The 19,662-nt window shown below is 40.0% G+C and overlaps 1 protein-coding gene across 4 annotated transcripts in view; it reads right to left on the bottom strand.

Annotated features, from left to right (window-relative positions):
• Window positions 1–15,826: 15,826 nt before the first annotated feature.
• The window catches only part of EPM2A (EPM2A glucan phosphatase, laforin), a 95,280-nt gene continuing 91,444 nt past the window's right edge, over window positions 15,827–19,662 (bottom strand). For all 4 annotated transcript variants that reach the window (XM_081829100.1, XM_081829097.1, XM_081829098.1 and 1 more), the window contains one exon: window positions 15,827–18,398. In XM_081829100.1, the coding sequence (XP_081685226.1) occupies window positions 18,200–18,398 (199 nt within the window). In that variant the 3' untranslated portion in view covers window positions 15,827–18,199. The remainder of the gene's footprint in view (window positions 18,399–19,662) is intronic.

The raw sequence follows: 19,662 nt of genomic DNA on the forward strand, positions 1-19,662 counted from the left end.
AAAAAAAAAAAATTACTAACCAGAATCTATTTGAGCTATGTCAAGACATAAATATTTGCTTCATAGATTTTATTAAATATTTTAAATGTTATTTTTCTATTTGAAAAACCATGAATTTGGGTTGCCTTCAATACAGATTTAAAAGTAAATCAGCTATCAGGCAACATGGCATAACAGTGGAGAGTAGGGTTTATGGTATCAGATGGCTTGATGTTGATTCTGCATAGAACATTTACAAGCTGTGTGACCTTACAAAAGGTATTAACCTCTCGGTACCTCAGTCTCCTCATCAGCAAGTAAGAACAACTATAGTAACTCCATCAAAGAATTGCTAGGAAACCCAATTCATTTTAAACTATTACTGCTACTGTTGTGTCTAGTACCAGAGTAATATCTTGAATTGCTTTCATCCTCATCCCAAAGAATCACTTGTATACTCATAGCACCTGTTTGGCAAGACACTATGTACATGAATCCATTGCTTGAGCCCTCTCAAAATTTGCAAGCACACACATGCACACACAGCCTGCAACAGAGTGGCCTATATATAACTCCCTGATATCCAATTAAGAACATCATCTATGGATGTGCTGTGCTGAAATCAGAAACAAGACAAAAGGTAAAAAAGAAAAAAAAAAGCCAACTGCTGAGATATTCATTGAAGTCACTGGGAATCCTGTATTCCACAAGACAAAGTGCAGGTCCCCTCTGGTTAATCTAGAAAGGTTTCATGGGAGAGCAATGACCGTGACAGTTTAATGACAGGAGAAACACAATTGGGGGGATTTAAGAGAAGGAACTACTCTAGGCTTATGAGGCTGTTTCCTTAAAGGCTTGGCATTCGGCCTGGAATGACTGTATCATGGGAGTTTGGGACAGGTTTGTCTAACACGAGAAAAGACGCCTGAACCAACAAATAAAAACTAAGGAAATGAAGTTCCAGGCTTGTCCCCGCCAGGTTGTATGTATAATTTTAGAATTCTGGACAACATAACCAGTGACAACGCACTACAAGGCTTTGAGGGAAGAGAGGAAAGGGTGTTTTAGGAAGAACGTTGAGAGGCTTAGAGATGGGAGGAGAAAACAACGCAGACTGCAAGGAGGACAAGGATTCGAGTGTAACAGGTGGCGGCAGGGAGTCCAGGAGGAGAGTGACATTGATCAAGATACAAAATTAAAAAGTATCTGGGACAGATGTGTTCACCAATGGGCATGAGAAAAAGGTGAGACAGACTTAAGGGGGAAGCATGAGACGAAATGGAATTTGGTTTAGCAATAAAGTACATGAACAGAATGAAGGTGACGGAGGAAGTGAAAATGACAAAGCTTGAGGCTTGAAAGGGGATGGCACTGCTGCTAGGATGGACAGTGGGGCGGGACAGAGGGTTTGCGGGGGGGAGACAGACACGACACTGCTCTTCGATCTTCAACTGACATGTCATCTCCATCCCAAGCTGCCCAGTGTTCAGGGTAACATAAATCAAGAGGAAGAGCAGATAAAAGGAAAATCACATGTGTACTTCAAAGCTCTTGCTTTCTTGTGAGGTCAGCACTGGCTTTCGTAACCTTTTGCTGCTTCTCTCCTCTCCCTGACCTGTGTCACGACCGGTGGCTGGACACTTACGGTGTTGTTCCTGAGCACAGGGGGCAGGACTCAGACTCTGAGTCCTGTGTACATGCAGGGTGAGGCCTGCATGCGCCCACACACACGCCTTCCAGAGCGGGGAGAAGTATCAGAACTCAACTATTTCATTGAAGGACCTTTTCATGTTAGTTTCTTTTGTAAAATGACTTTGCTTTCCATACTTACTCACAGGAAAAATCTCTTTGTTAACCCCTTGCACTCGTTTCACACGTATCCCCTCCCAAGCAGTTCAAGATCTTGCTAAATGAGAAGAAGTGTTCCTTTTGCCTCCTAAGTTGGTCATCCTCTTTTCCAGAAAAGAGCATAATCAACACATTTTTAAACAACAGACGGCACAGAAGAAACGCTTCTTTGCAGGCCCATTTAAGTTTAATGCATTTTGAGAGAGCCATACACAGCTGAAGAAGTAGACAGGAGTGTGCCACAGAAAAGACAGCAAAACAAAACGAGTTACTTGCAGAAGGAGCATCTGAGGGCCAGCTCCCCTCACGAGCTAAGTACCTCCACTTTGGGATAGACGACAAGTATCTAATTAACATAAATATCTAATTGCTTTAACTGAATAGGCAGCAAATTATGTCAAAGGGAAGAAATTAAACAGCAGGGGAAATAGCGAGAAAACAACTCAGGAGATTATTTATTTGAGAAATACGATCATATTCACAAGTATCCTTCTCTTTAATGTACTTGGCTGAGACATCATCACAGCAAACAGCTCTTGTTTTATGACACAGTCAAAACAGTCAAGGTCTTCCAGCGGGAGGGCAGGGGTGGTATTTAGCCAGAAGACTAAATTACTAGTAAAATCCGGGCATGTCTAATACACTTGCCTCGAGTAGTGCTCTGAGTCAATTTTATTTGATCTGACTCCACACTTGGCTCAAAGATAAAATAATAAATGGATAGACAAGCAGGACTTGACCAGTCAATATACCTCATCTAACAATACTCCACAAAACTGGCTTCAAGAACGATCAAATTCAAATTTGTTTCACTGACACCAGATTGGATTTTTGTTTTAAAGTGAAATCTTCATCAAGAATTCTGAATAAAAATCTTACATGGCAAGCACATGGAGAAAATAACTTCTACCCAATCAAGCCAGTCATATGAGCCCTACCTGATTTCAGGGGCTGACTCCTGTGGCAGAGATGGCCATTTCTTCTCTCCTACAGGTGATGACCCTCCTTGTCCTTTATGGAGAAGCCACCCTCAGCTCACTCCATGTGGCCCCAGACAAGTTATCGAAGTATTCCCTACACACATAATGTGAGACCCTCTGCCAAGCTACAGAATGTTCACATTTATTTAGGCTATACATTTTCTTTACCTTGTCTTCTCCAACATCACTGGGAAGTGGCAAGAGCTGAGTGAGTATTCAGTTTTCTCTTTGAGCATCATAGGACTTTTGTACCTTCCTCCCATCCTTTGGTTGCCTTGGTAAATGTTAATTTGTAGTTTTCAATGTTCAAGGAAAAAGAGGACATTGAAAGTTGGCCTAAATCAATCATCTGAAGCATAGATTGTTAACTATGAAAAGGATCTCAGAAGTCATACGATCAAATCTTCCATCCAGTAACCAATCCTCTTTAAAACATTTTTGGAGGGAAATTTTTCAACTTCTGGTTTAAACTAATTTAGTGATGGGAAGCTCATTATCTCACAAAGCAAACTGTTTTGCCATCTTCCAATTCTATTTAGAAAGTCCTTTCTTAAAGGAAGTGGAAAGCTACCACCCTATAACTCTTGACCATGGATCTTACTTCTGCTCTCTGGAGCAGCAAGTGCAAGTTAATTAGTTGCCTTATTTATATAACCAATCCCTCAAACATTTAAAAAGTGTCATTTCTTTACATAGTCTCCTTTTCTTCAAGGGAATCTTCCTAAGCTCCTTTCCATATATTTTGACAATCACATCCACTGAACAAAGCCACCGTGATTGCTAAATGAGTGAAGTCCCACACAAACCTGGAAGACAGTAAGCGTTTGTATGATTGTTCAAAAGGTGGAAATGCTAGTACAATAAGATCTCAGAGCCTTGTTTTCTCCACCTCCTTTTTGGAAAAATGTCTAACCTGAAATGTCAATATCCTACTTAAACTTGGCAGAACTGAATATAATCCTTCAATTGATTAGTAGTCAGAGTTTTGCAGTTTTTGTGGTCAGGAGCTGAGCATTCCTTGTTTGTATATTTTTGTGTATAATGAATCAGCTTGTCATTCTGTTAGCCTTCTTAGCAGCAAAAACAAATGGCTGGCTCATTTAAATACCCTATATTGTTTTCACTTGAACTACTAATCCAGGTTTCTCCCTTGTGTGTTTTTGCAGAATATCTTATTGATAACATTTCTACCATAAGCTGTGGGAAGACTGACTCCTGACTAAAATGTGGATTTAGTTTATGTGTCCTTTATTTCTGTCATTAAAAATGACAATCAAAAATTATATGTCATAGGTCAAAAGGTCCTTCCTTGTGATCTGAAAGAAAAGAGACCACTGAGAGAGAAGATATGTTCTGTACTAACCACAAGTATTTTTGTGAAAGTAATACTTGGAGAAAGAAAATTGGCAAATGCTTCAAACTAAACTAGGACATTTGCTTAGGACATTTCAAAATTATCTTGCAGAACATGTTTTATATCATTTGTTATTCCTTATGCATATCCAGGACTATGTAGATATCTAAACAATAAAATTTTCTTTGCACACAGCTCCAATCCCTGCTTGTCCGGGTGTATATGCAGGGTTCCCTTATCAATTTGTTTCGTATATGTAATGATCCAGTATCTTCCAAAAAGTGTCAGCTCCATTTTCTAATCATCAGCTTAATATACTGAAAATATTTAGGGTGCCTGTGTGGCTCAGTCTGTGTCTGGCTCGATCTCAACTCAGGTCTTGATCTCAAGGTCATGAGATCAAAGCCCGCATGTTAGGCTCCTCACTGGGCATAGAGCCTACTTGGAAAAAAAAAAAAAAAACAACTCACTGGGTGTTATATGTAAGTGATGAATCACTAAACTCTACTCCTGAAACTAATATTACACAGTATATGTTAACTAACTGGAATTCAAATAAAAACTTGAAACTAAATACTTAATTAAAAATACTCAAAACTTTTCTGTGTACCTAAATATAAATCTTTTTAAGGAATGAGTTAACAAATTTTGCTTATCCTTGGAGAAAATAATATACTATAAATTGGAAAAAAATTAAAACTTGGTGCTAACTTTAAAAGGGAATACTGATAATGTATTGACACTGACTATGAAGTCTGCAATTTTTTCTGGATGAGAGAATTCCACTACTCAGACACCTAAAATGTAACAGGTCATTAAGTTTACCTAATCTTGGGGCGCCTGGGTGGCTCAGTCGTTAAGCGTCTGCCTTCACGTCTGCCTTCGGCTCAGGTCATGATTCCAGGTCCTGGGATCGAGCCCCGCATCAGGCTCCCTGCTCCGCGGGAAGCCTGCTTCTCCCTCTCCCACTCCCCCTGCTTGTGTTCCCTCTTCGCTGTCTCTCTCTCTCTGTCAAATAAATAAAATCTTTAGAAAAAAAAAAAGTTTACCTAATCTTTTAGTTGTGGGCTTTATTTATGACTTTCTGAGGACTGCAGATGTTTATATGCTCAACGTATATACGCAGGACGAACAGGTGGTCACGACAGATTATTTACTCCACTGACTATAAGAGAAATTATAGAGACTAGGCAAATTGTTGGATTAGTTAGAAAAAGAAAAGGAAAACACATTCCTCCATCTGTAAAATTCTAGATGTGCAGGAAACAGGACAATGACCTAAATTCTAGTTCATTCTTGCTTAGTCGTGAGAATGCATCTATCAATCAAATTAACACATAAGTATGGAGACATTCTGTAGGTTTGAGAAAATGCTCTGATATTTGTGTCCATGAGGTGAAGGATAAAGGACTATACTATTTTCAGAGTATCTTCATTTCCAAAAGTTAGAATTTTACCCTGAAACATTTATGACATTTCACCTTTTTTTGACATTTATACCAATAGTATTCATGTCAGCCTCTCTGTGTGCAAGTGCTTCAACAAGGCATTATTTCTTATATAAAATATCACTTTGATATTGCAAAATATACATATATCCACACCCACAGATAGAAACAAAGGGTTGAACAGAATACGACAAAATGTTAATAGTGTTTGTCTTGGTTATTTCTTTGATTTTTAAAATTTTTATTATTGAAATATAGTTGACATACAATGTTATATTCGTTTCAGGGGCACAACATAGTGACTTGACAATTCTATCCATTATGCAATGCTCACCACAATAAACGTAGTTACCATCTGTCACCATTCAACAGGATCACAATATTATTGACTATATTGCTTAGGTTGTACTTTCCAGCCTCATGACTTATTTATTTTATGACTGGAACCCCCCTTCACCTATTTTACCCATCGCCCATCCCCCCTTCTTTTTTTTTAAGTTTTATTTAAATTCCAGTTAATTAACATACAGTGAAATATTAGTTTCAGAGATCACCCCTCCCATCTGGCAACCATCAGTTTGTTCTGTTTATGAGTCTGTTTCTGTTTCTTTGTTCATTTGTTTTGGTTTTTTTAGATTCCATATATAAGTGAAATCATATGGTATGTGTCTTTCTCTGACTTATTTCACTTAACATAATATGCTCTGGGTCTGTCCATGTTGTCATAAATGGTAAGATCTCATTCTTTTTTTGTTGTTGAGTAATATTCCAATCTGTATATATACCACATCTTCTTCATCCATACATCTATCGATGGACACTTAGGTCACTTTTATATCTTGGCTATTGAAAATAAGGCTGCAGTAAACACAGGGGTGCATATATCTTTTTGAATTAGCATTTTTGGTTTCTTTGGGCAAATACCCAGTCGTGGCATTACTGGATCATATGGCATTTCTATTTTTAGTTTTTTGAGGAACCTCCATACTGTTTTCCACAGTGACTGCACCAATTTATATTCCCACCAAGAGTACACAAATGTTCCCTTTTCTCCACATCCTTGCCAACACTTGTTATTTCTTGTCATTTTGATTTTAGCCGTTCTGACTGGTGTGAAACAACATCTCATTGTAGTTTTGATTTGCATTTCCCTGATGATTAGTGATGTTAAGCATCTTTTGGCCATCTGTATGTCTTCTTTGAAAGAATGTCTACTCAGGTCGTCTGCCCACTTTTTAAATTGGATTGTTCAGTTTTTTAGTGTTGCGTTATATAAGCTCTCTATATATTTGGGATGTTAACCCCTTATCAGATATATCATTTGCAAATTATCCTCTCCCAGTCAGTAGGTTGCCTTTTCATTTGTTGGTGGTTTCCTTTGCTGTGAAAAAGCTTTTTATTTTGTTGCAATCCCAACAGTTTATTTTTGCTTTTCTCTTGCTTGAGGAGACATCCAGAAAAATGTTCCTATGGCGGATGTCAAAGAAATTACTGCCTATGCTTTCTTTTAGGAGTTTTATGGTGTCATGTTTAGGTCTTTAATCCATTTTGAGTTTCTTATTTTGTATGGTGTTAGAAAGTGATTCAGTTTCATTCTTCGCACATAGTTGTCCAGTTTTCCCAATACAATTTATTTGTAAAGACTGTTTTCCCCCCTTGTATATTCTTACCTCCTTTGTCATAGATTAACTGACCACATAAACATGGGTTTGTTTCTGGGGTCTCTATACTATTAATTGACCTATGTGCCTATTTTTGTGCTATTATCATACTATTTTGATTACAACAGCTTGGCATATATCTTAATATCTGGGATTATGATGCCTCTAGCTGTGTTCTTCTTTCTCAAGGTGGCTTTGGCTATATGGGGTCTTTTGTGGTTCCACACAAATTTTAGGATTATTTGTTCTAGGCCTGTGAAAAATACTATTGGTATTTTCAGAGAGATTGTATTGAATCTATAGATTGCATGGCAACAATTTTATTTGTGTATTGATTTGTACCTCTCTTTCTCCTAAAGGAACTAAATATGACATTTTATAATGGATCAAACAATATAGCAAAATGAAAATAAAATTTGAAATAAGAAAATGAGGCAATGGGGTAAACATGCGTAGAAATACAAGGCAGGCCCAGGAGTAAAGTTAGTTCAAAACTTATACTACATAATTAATTGTTACTGAGAAGAGGAAAACCTAATTATTAGTAAGCTTCACAGTTGCATAAAGTATTGTTTTTTATTGTTCAGGAAAATAACAACTCTGCTTAATTCCTTGACCAGAAGGAAATTTCTTCTGTGAGATCACTCACTGGGAGAATACTGTGCAGTGTAATACAAGCAACAATATTCTTAGTGCATATAGTAATGCATTTCCTAAGAATGTTCTTTTCGGAAGGCCATCGGTATTAGCCTATGATGGCAAACCAAGAGGAATTGAATACACGCAATTGTCAGCCAGAGACTGGGTTGAAAATGCAATAGAGTATTTTATAGGATCATGCTTTCAGAGGTTGATATGTGATATTTGTTGTGATTTAATATCATTAAATACTAGTAGTATATAGACAAATAGTTATTAAAATGCTTAACACACAAAAAAAGAACAAAACCAAGCCTTTGATAGTATTCTCATTAAATAAAGTACCCCAATCATTAACTTACATTTTAAAAAAGTTTTCATGAAATGTATTCCTCACATTTCTCTTAGATAAAATATAAATTAGATCTGGGCACAGGATCCAAAGAAGTATTTGGCTTAAATAATATGAGAGTATGCAAAAGCCTATGTTGTTCAGCACGATTTACAAGTCCTCCCTAAAGATGTTATAGTGCAGTGTGTTAAGTGCTTCAAGAGCAGCCAACATGGGGTCCTATGAAAATGCCTGGGAGGAGCAAACTTGAAGACTCATGAAGATATCTCAGAGAGGGTCACCTTGGAGATGCACAGGTGGAGTTGAAATGCTGGCCAGCCACAGATGGGGGGAAAGAGGACGCCAGGCAGAGGAAAAAGTATGTGCAAACACCAGAGGGTACAAAGGTCATAGAGCGTTTAAGTAATTTGCTATCACTGAAGAGTATTCATGGGGGACTTAGGAATGACAAGAGAGACTGGAAGGAAAGGAGTGGTCTAGATCATAAAGTGCCTTATATGTCACAATAAGAATGCTTATACTTTTTCCCAAGAACAATGAGGAGCCATTAAGAAGTGTTGAGCAAGGAAGAGATAGTATCATAGTGGAGTTTTAGAATGGTTTCTCTGGTGGCAATGTAAAGAATGGCCCAGAAATGGGTAAGAATAGCAATAGAAAGAGAAGTCAGGATCCTTTAATACACTGTCAGAGTTGATAGTTGGGAATGAACACATTTAAGAGGTGTAACTGAGAGAACTTGTTGAGTGATTAGAAGGGGGTGGGGATGGGAAGGAGGTGGCAAAAATGACATTCAGTTTTCTGACTTGAGCAACTGGGGAGAAGGTGCTGCCACAGTCTGCCCAAGAACAACAACAAAAATATGAGAGGTTTGGCAAAAGAAAGAAAACTTCAGTTTGTGGCATACTGACTGGGAGATGTCCAAATAAAAATGTTCAGAAAAGAATTTTGATATATAGCCCTAGCCCTCAAGAAAGAGCTTTAGAATTGAGATTGAGATTTGGGTGTCACTGGTACAGATGATGATTGAGAAAATTCTGATTTAAAATGGCAAACACACTATTCTTCCTGACATCTGAATGGAAATTACAATGGAAAATTTGAAGACAGAAATCCACCTGCAACAATGAAGAGAAAGGTAAGAAGGATTACCCAGCAGATAAGATATTTTAGCATGAAAGAAAGCTTTTGGAAGTGTACTGATGGATGAACTAACTAAAGGAAAGAAGGCTGTGGCTGATGAGGAGATGCAGAACCCCAGGGGAGGTGGATAATAATATGCTCAGAGTGACTGGGCTTTAAATTCTCAATTATAATGGAATTTGGGAGACATAAGAAATCAAAAATGGGATGGTGTGGTAATTTTAAGTGAGGCAATGAAGAGTATGTCCTCACAAACATTTTCTTTGTCGTCCCTAACAGATTTTTTTTTTTAAGCTAACAACAGAAAAGAGAAAGTATATCAAAAACATCCCATAATTATCATTATAATAATGTCAACATGAAGGAAGGTAAAGACCAGTGGATATAAGCCAATGTCAAAGTTCTTTCTTGTAAGGGAAGAGAAATAATTAAAATCAGAAATAAAAAGACAGGAGAAAAACAGAAAAAACAAAAATAATTTTTAAATAACAACTAAGCAAATAGAAATAAGCTCAAATACATCAGTAATCACAATAAACAGAAATGGCCTAAGTCCCTAGAAACTGGGAGGTGCTGGGTAGATATAAGCTTTGTTTGAATACCATTCTGTAAGAAATAGGGGATGCTTACCTTGTTTGTCCACAATGGGTATAAAATCTTCACTGAAATTGTCTGGACCATAAATCCACTTTTGGATCTGTCATAACTTTAAGAAGGCAACAGTAGGATCTCTATTGAATGAAAATATATTTCATTTTCTTCAACAACCATATAAAGCAAACTAAATTACATTCAGTGAATTCTGAGTTTTCTCTCACTAAGAACTGATAAAAGCCTTGATAGGTGTGACAATGACAATTATCTACTCTATTCTGTTCAAGGTCCGGTTATCTATTCTTTAACCATCCATTTTCTTCTGAATTTCTCCTTTGTAATCCATACCATTCCAATGCTATGCCAGATCATTTAATACTAATTGTTTACAGTTCAGGTTTTAAATGACAGCAATCCTATTCACTGAATGCTAAGTGTTATTTCCTGTAGTAATATTGGCATAATGCTTGATACAATTACAGTATAGGAATTCATCCTGTCTTTTATTTGAATAGCCCCACATTTTCTGTCTGCCTTGGACTACTCTTTCGGCTGTCTGCAATTTATTCTTGGGTTTCTGTCCTTTGGTCTAATGATAACTTCTAGATTGTATTAAGCGTGAAGTCTTTCCCCCATGGACAGATTCCTGGAAATCCTATCAGATCCTCTAGCTACAGTAGCCCAATGTTTAACTGTTTACTCCATTCCTACTATAATGTATATTTTATGTCAACACTAAATTAATGCTGAGGAATCAAAGATAAACAAACAAAAATGATTAAGAGGACATCTTTTAAAGGTGATAAAAGAGCTCCTCGGTACAAGATCAATGATATGAAACATTCAAATACATTTTTACCACACTCTGAATGACCTTACATGAGAAAAAACAGCTAATTATTCAACCAAAGAATGTTTTGAATGTGAGTCATACTGGATTTTGAATATAAGTTTTATTAGGTAAGAACTTGTTCTGAGTTTATGATGTAAGCATACAACTGGAAACACTGAACATTGTCATAGCAATCATCTTAAGTTTCTCTCATTTAAATTTCTGCTTGAGAATTCTACTTTTAAACGTGAAAAGCCAATTCATATGCTCAGGGGATAAGTATTCCATTTCTGAAAAGTCTATTATTTTTCCTGTTTCTTCCTCTGCACGGTACCTTTTTTTTTTTCCTTCTTCTACCTCTTTAAAAAAAATCTTTATATAAACTCAGTATAATTTCTGTCTAAAGGTAGGGAAAAGAAGTCATAAACATAAAGCCAGCGCCATCCATTTCATTTTTTGTTAGCTACTTGGATAGATGTTAAGATTACCTGTGTCAGATTGGCCTTGGAGATTACCTGGAGGTGTAATTCTGTGGAGTGTATTTGTTTACTGCCAGGCAAAAATGGAGAGAGTTTTCTCAATATCTTCCACTTGGGGTTAGCTTTCAGCTAGCTAGATAAGAACCACTGCTTAAAGGATAATAACAGGAAATCACAAATATATGCAGGTTCTGAAGTCTAATAAATCCACTACAAAGTACTCTGTCACAAAATTTGAATTTGCAGGTCATCATTCAAGAGCTTCCATCTTCAAGAACTATCCCCCAAAACCCACCTTTAGGGACTGCCCCCAGCAGAAGCAAAATGTAAAACATAAGCTGTTTAAGTGATACCAGAAATCAAAATGTATTTTAATGCCACAAGTTATGACAAAAACAGATACTGTTTTTAAAACCAGAATATATGTACTGGTCGTATACCAAACCACAATACCTTCCACTGTAAGCAACAGAAAACGCCACTCTGCCCAAACACAAAGAAATGCATTGTCATACACAACCGAAAGTCGGGAATGTGGGCAGACTTCAGGGTTAACTTAGCCAGTAGCTCCAGCTTCGTCAGCCCCTTTCCTCCGTCCTGCTGTGTTGGCGCATGCCCAAGCTGGTAGGAAGATGGCTCCCCCAGTGGGGATCACACATCCACACACAATCACCACCAAAGGAAGGAAGAGCGTCTCTTCCTATAGTTCTTTCTCCAGAATGAGAAAACTTTACCCAGAAGCCCTCAGAAATTCATCCAGTATCTCAGGGGCCGATGAGAGAACACATGTTTTTTCTACAACTAAACTCTGTCACCAAGGAAAGGTTTATTTTTTTTTGCTCGAGTCTGGGTTCCTGAACTAAAAACGAGTAGGTTTTCTGTCAGTGTTGTTTTGCTGTTTTAGCAACACTATAAATGTGGCCTGACATCAGGCTAAACCTGTAAAAAAGGAAACTCAAGCCATTCTGGTCCCTTCCTCCAAATTGCCACTGTCCTCCAAACTTCTTGGGTTTTTCACCCTCCATAGACTTCGGGTAGTTATTGTCCATAGTTTTATGGTTTGAATTATGCTCCCCACCCAAATTCATATACTGAAGGCCTAACTTCCAATACCTCAGAATGTGACCTTATTCAGAAAGAAGGTCCTTGCAGATGTAACTAGTTAAGATGTCAACTGGAGTAGGGTGGACCCCTAATCCAAAGTGACTTGTATCCTTATAAAAAGGGGAAATTTGGACACAGACATATACACACGGACAACACCAATGTGAAGATGAAGGCAGAGGTAGGGGTGATGCTTCTACCAACCAAGGAAGGCCAAAGGTTGCCAGCAAACTAGCAGAGAGGGCCTAGAATAAATCCTCCCCCACATTCCTCAGAGGGAACCAACCCTGCTGATACCTTGATCTCACACCTGTAGCCTCCAAGACTAAAAGAGTAAATCTCTGCTGTTTAAGTCACCCAATTTGTGGTATTTTAAGGTTGTCCTAGCAAACCAACAATGCACCACACGATGCCCAGAGTTTATACAGGGAGGTCATTAGGAGCTTACTCCCCCAAACCAGGGGTGAAATTGTCTTACTTGCCTGAGAATAAGTTAGCGTTTTCTCTATGCCTCTTTTCTTATCTGCAAAATAGGGGTAATAATGATATTTATCATAGCATTGTGGGGAAGATGAAGTAAGCTGATAGATGTAAAGATTAGAGCATGGTACATGGAACATGTACGCTCTCATAGTTATTAGCTATTCTTGTCCTGCACTCATTGGACTATATGCCAGGCACTCTAGGTACCTTACCAAACCAAACAGATACAAATTTGGGGCTTTCTGAAGTTTACATTATAGCAAGAGGATGCAGACAATAAGACAAATAAGCAACTTATGTAACATATTGGCCAGTACTAAGTTCTATGAACAGAAATGAATCAGAGAAGGAGGAAGGGGAGGACGGGTTGGGGAGGGCAGTGGTTGATAGGCCGACCCAGAGAGGCATCACTGAGGAGGTTAGAAACTGAGCTGGTGCACACCAGGCAGACATAACAGCAAGTGCAAGTGGCCTGTGGTAGGAGTCGGCCTGTATACTCACAGGGCGGGAAGGCCAGTGTGGCTACAGCAAAATGAGGTGGGAAGCGATGGGAAAGGAGGAGGTCAGAGATGTAACCAGGGACAAGGGGATGTGTCCTGGGAGGGCTTAGGCTTGCACCTGAATGACATTGCAAGTCAGTGGAGGTTTTGTGCATAGGAATGACATGATCTGACATGCATTTTTATAGAATCACCCTGGCCATGAGGTGAGAGTAGGTATGAGGAAGAAGAGAACAGACAGACCCAGTTAGGATGCTGTTTCTGGAGTCCAGTCAGTGGAGGAGGTAAAACATAATTAGGCTCTAGACGCTCTGACAAGAAAAGGGACATGTTTTCCTGATGGACTGAATGTGATGTCTGAATGAAAGAGAGGAGTTACGAATTGCTCTGAGGTTCGAACCTGAGCAACAGGAAGTATGTTTCCATCAACCGAATTAGGGAAGACTTATGGAGCAATGGGTTAGGGAAGGAGAGAATAAAGTTGTTATTACCAGTGTCCTGCCTCTTACCTTTAGTATTTTGCCTTTATTGTTAGAGTGAACAAAGTAGTTGCTAATATTGTCCTTCCTCTTCCTGTTACTGGTACTGCCATTATTATTATTAAAGTGAGAGGTGACTTAATGCACCCTTTTCTGTTTATTCTCAATCCCATCTTCTATGGGACCTTCTTTTCTCCTTACAGGTAACAAGCCACTTTGGGGTCAACACATTCCACCCAGCTGCTCCTTTTTCTTTTTCCTTTTTTTTTTTTTAAAGATTTTATTTATTTGGGGCGCTCGGTGGCTCAGTTGTTAAGTGTCTGCCTTCGGCTCAGGTCATGATCCCAGGGTCCTGGGATCGAGTCCTGCATGGGGCTCCCTGCTCAGCAAGGAGCCTGCTTCTCCCTCCCCACTCCCTCTGCTTGTGTTCCTGCTCTCGCTGTCTCTCTGACAAATAAATAAATAAAATCTTAAAAAAAAAAAAAGATTTTATTTATTTGAGAGAGAGAGCACCAGCGGGGGAAGAGCAGACTCCCTGCTGAGTGCAGAGCCCAACACCTGGCTCGATCCCAGGACCCCGAGATCATGACAGAATCAAAGTCAGACACGCTTAACCAACTGAGCCCCCAGGCGCACCCCCACCTTTTTTAAAGATTTTACTTATTTACAGCTGCTCCTTCTTCCTGCTGTAATCTAGTCCCAAAGGGAAGTCAGTGGCTAGAGAGCATGCCCCTGTCTCTTGGGAACATAACTTGACTCACCCCTGTTCCTATGGTCACATCTTCCTTCTCGATCTCCCAAGACTGTCTTTGTGAAAGGAAACCCCTGACTTTTCTCCCTTTGGAAATTTCACTGCCCTTTGCTTTTTCTCATTTTAGCCATTTTTCTTCCACTTACTCCAATTTCCATTAATCCTTGCACCAATTCTTCCCCACTCCCAGTACTGGCTGTTCTCGCTCATGAATTCTGCTGGGACCCCTCAGTAAATCTGAATAAATCCCCTGACCTGTCTTCCTCACTTCTCCTTTCCCTCTGGGCCTCAACTAAAACTCTTGCTACAGGAATTGTTGCTTGGTGTCTCTCGGGCTCAGTTTGCTCCTCTGTACAATAAAGGAATTAACCAGGTTATCTGCAAAGATCCTCAGTTGTAACTTTTGAACACACTGACTAGGTGTTTTTCCTGTGTAGCAAGTTCTTCCTTCTATCTAAGTCGTCTTCAGAGCCTGCCTTTCATTACTCTCTTATTACCAAGGTCCCAAGCACATTTTTTTCATCATTATTTCTTTTTTTTTTTTAAGATTTTATTTATTCATTTGAGAGAGACAGGGACAGAGAGAGCATAAGCAGAGGGAGAGGGAGAAGCAGACTCTCTGCTGAGCCAGGAGCCCAACACGGAGCTCAATCCCAGGACCCTGAGATCATGACCCGAGCCAAAGGCAGACGCTTAACCATCTGAGCCACCCAGGTGCCCCTCATCATTATTTCTTAGGCAAAGCGAAATGGCTTTCACCCACACCTTAAGTTGATCAAAAGAATGTGTTTATTTTTCTAGATATTTCCTAACGTTGCACACAAAATATTTGAGGGACCATGATTCAAGTTTAAAGAAACAACCTTATTTGGACATTTCTTAACCATGAGTGAGATTTCATGATTTTCTTTAAGAAATCTATGACTGGAAAGTTTCATTAATGCCAGTGACAAGCAGCTAATGGTGGCATCATTTCTGCTTTGATTTTCTGTGACACACTTTTGAGGTTTTCATCTTCACTTCTTTGCAGGGCCCTCACCTTTGTCTTCCTTTTGCCCTGTAACTGCCAATTTTCATCAGCGATTGAGAAAATAAGAGTGCAAGGAAAAACAATTTGGCTCAGCTGACTGTTTTTTCAAGGAAACTGTTTTTTTAGATTTCAGACTAAGTTTATAAAAAAACATTTTAATCCTATAATCAGAGGTCATTTTTAATGCTTTTATTCAGCAAAATTCCAGGTAATTTTGAAATACATTGGACATCCATTTATTGAGGACAAGAGAGGTTATTTCAAAACATTCTTTAATAGCCCTAAACTGATTTTTCCTATCAGAAGAAAAAGGAAAATCCACCCGGAAAGGTCTTTCTATAGTGGAGGTTACATAGCTGAGCTTCTTAGGCATTAAACTAATTCACACACACACACACACACACACACGTATATAATTGGTTAGAAATATTCCATTTCAGGATTAAGTTTTACACAACACATTATGACCATAAATGGGTTACTTGGATATAATAGTTATCTCTATTTTTAGCAAGGGAGCTAGATTTCATAATATTCAATCCTGGCTTATAAATTTAACTTGGTAAACTTGCAGGAGGAATGTGAGCTGTCTAGCATTCTCTGACAAATCAAAAGCCATCCCTCCTGAGTCCCACAGTACAGACGTGTCTGCCTCCTCTGAACTCCAGTGGAACTTACCTTGTGTTGTCCTTATCCCCCATACTTCCTAATTCAGAGTCTCTCGTATCTATCAATAAATAATTACGAAGAAAAAAGGAGCAGAAAAATAAGCAGGCATTGCAGTTTAATCGAAAAAGCATGGGTGTTGAATTAGACAAACCTAGCTTTGTATCTCATTTCATCTATTTCTTCACCATGTGATCCTGGGCAGGTGACTGAACTATCTGAGCCTTCGTTTTCTCGGCTATATAGCAGAGGTAATGAACTGCCCTCGTAGGGTACCATGAAGGTTCAATTAAAATTGAAAAGCACCTGGCACATACAAGACACCCGATAAAAGGTACTTCTCCCTCCCCTATTCTGGCATATCATTCATAGAGCAATCCTGTGGCATCACAGAAAATCCTGATTGAACACCGAGCTGTTTCTGGGCTGTGAGCTTTTTGAAGGCAGAGTCTTGTTCATCTTTGTATTTCCTATGGAACCTAGGGTAGTGAGCTACATATTCTGGAGGCGCGATAACTGTGTACTGTTTTAAACTGAGGGCTGAGGGGTGCCTGGGTGGCTCAGTCGTTAATCATCTGCCTTCGGCTCAGGTCATGATCCCAGGGTCCTGGGATAGAGTCCCACATCGGGCTCCCTGCTCAGTGGGAAGCCTGCTTCTCCCTCTCCCACTCCCCCTGCTTGTGTTCCCTCTCTCACTGTGTCTCTCTCTGTCAAATAAATAAAATCTTTAAAAAAAATAAAAAATAAAAAAACTGAGGGCTGAAACAGGACCACTCCTAAGCTGTGCAACAATTATCTACAGATTGGGGCTCTTCTGGTATGGTGAGCTATGGCTCAGGCCTCTTGGGTGTTGAGACAGCCCACCATGTTTTAAATTAGGTTGCACAAAATAGAGCTACTTTCCTAAATTCCTTGGCAACTAATCAGAAGGCTGTTCCATTTCTCACTGTAGAAACTGTTGCAAAAAAATTGACCTTACTCTGAGAGAGAGAAACAGAATCCACTACACTGTGCTGGAAAATCAACAAGTTGTGTTGAAAGCACTGAGTCACATAAGTGTGGGTTTTAAACACCAGCTGGTCCCTGACTAGCCGTGAGACCTTGGGCAAGCTGTCTACGCTCATTGAGCCTCAGTTAAACCAAAGGGAGAGACAACAACTCCACTGTGGTTGTCACACAGGGTTGTGGGTACAGAAGGTCATGCCCTGAAACCGACTGGAACACTGGGGAAGCAGGATGCCAACACCAAGTCTAGAAAGCCATCACTTCTCAGTCATGGGAGCTCCTCCTCTGTCATGGTCCATGCTTCTACCCATATTCCCTTCTTTGGCAACTGGCCAGTTCTCATTGTATCACTTCAGTTCAATTGAGCAGAAAAGCTGTGCATGTGTGCGTGCATGCATCAACACACAAGTGGTCACATCTACGGATCCCCCAACTTTTGTTCCGCAGGTCACATTACAATGCCATGAGAAGGTGCGCTCGTTAAGCCGCCATACAACAAATGCACGCTTTCCTTTTCCGTCTGATGCTAGAACACTGCACAGTCCAATTTGCTTGTGGCTTTTTCTCACGTGTCAGTCAGTCACAGCTTCCTCTGTAAAAATACTTCAAAGAAAATACAGCCCAGCCAAAGCATTAACAGAAAGCCCCAGACGAAAGGGGGCAGGCTGAGGGCAAAGCCAAGTGACCGGTCTTTTCAGTTCTGGTGGAATCTTTGTTTCTAGGTCATTCTACTAACATCACCTAAGGAAACTGGGTTCCTAAGGAAATTGAGAGGTTGGGGAGGCAGATGGGCCACCTACACACCACATATGGAAGAACGAACCTTCCCAAATTTCTGAAAAAAGTCTTCTTCTGCCCGGGCCAGTGCGTCTTCGTCAATGTACACAGCTGGCCTTCTGGCCATGAGGAAGTACTGCACCTTCCTCAGATTCCAGCCCATCACGTACTGGAGCCAGCCGCAGACGGCCGCCGTGGACCTGCCGACCCCGGCGTTGCAGTGAACGTATACGGTGTGTCCATTCTCGAGCAGCGCGTGCAGGAGACAGACGGCCTGGGGCAGCATCTGCACTCGGCCTGGGATTGAGAAAGCACAGCACAGACACATGAATAATGAAACCCCAATATCTCACTCATGACAACTCCTCAGTGCCTGGTGAGATGAGTGCCATGCAAGGAGAGGCAGGGATAGGAGAGCTTGCTCCATTCCTTTGTTTTGACGGAAAAGGTAAGACAATAATAAAGTAGAAAGAACACTCCAGAGGCAGTGGGTCAGCTCTGAACCTTCCCTGGCTTTTGCTTTGAGTGACTTCTGCATCAGGGCAAATTTCCTTTCAAAGAAAACTTAACCGTTGCCTATGGTCAGAAGAACGGATTTTTACATCCATCAGAAGGGCTTGCTCAGATTGGGCAGAGATTTACAGGATTTCACCCTGACTTTCTTTAATCCAAACAGATCTTCAAGATCAATGCAAAACACAGAATTAGTCCATATTGGTTAAAGGAGTCAATCTTATTCACTCAACATATGCCAATTTTCATTTGGCCAATGGGATGGCGAACATTAATTGACACACATGCAATAACCGATCATTTATTTCTTCCTTCATGATACAGTGAGTGTTGAAATGATTCCATTTCTCCTTTACTGGTCAATTGTGATTATGGTTATTATTACCTCATGACTACTATTTTGATTATTAGGTGATCAAATGTCTCATTTATACCCTGATACGATATGTAATGCTCTGCTCAGCCCTGCCAGACTCCTGTCTCATGAGGCAGAGATCTTCCTAAAGCCATCAAATGCCTAGATGCCTGGAATTTCTTCTGCACACAGGTTCTCAGAGCAAAGACAGTTAGTGGATTTGGTGGGGGGTGTGGATGATGGTCAAATTACTTCAAAGAGGGTGAAAGAGGGAAACTGTAGAGAGTCCTGGATTACGTGCCCATGACTTGACATTCACTAGCTAATCTGTATTCTCGACCACACAGGGGCACAATGGCGCTTCGCATTGCCATCCCACTGGATGACGGGAGAGGTGGGGAAAACTCCCCCCTCAAATGATTTTACTGCAGATCCTGAGGCCTAGAATTTCATGGTGGAATGGAGCCAGGAGGTCAAGAGAGCCACTCATGGAAGTTGAGACTTCCCTCTTTAGATATCCTCTTCTAAAATGCCAAGTGCCTCTTAAGGGCTAACACAACACATGGCAATCAGGTATCAGCACCTTAGAAGGACAGACGTTACAAGACCCCATCATGGTTTGAAGGCCCTCTCAGTTACCATTCCATCCGGGGTGGGTCTACCTTAGCTTCAGGCTCACCCTGCTCTGACTTA

This window comes from Leptonychotes weddellii, chromosome 8 (genome assembly GCF_054177405.1).
Source record: "Leptonychotes weddellii isolate Sample4059 chromosome 8, ASM5417740v2, whole genome shotgun sequence".
Lineage (NCBI taxonomy): Eukaryota > Metazoa > Chordata > Mammalia > Carnivora > Phocidae > Leptonychotes > Leptonychotes weddellii.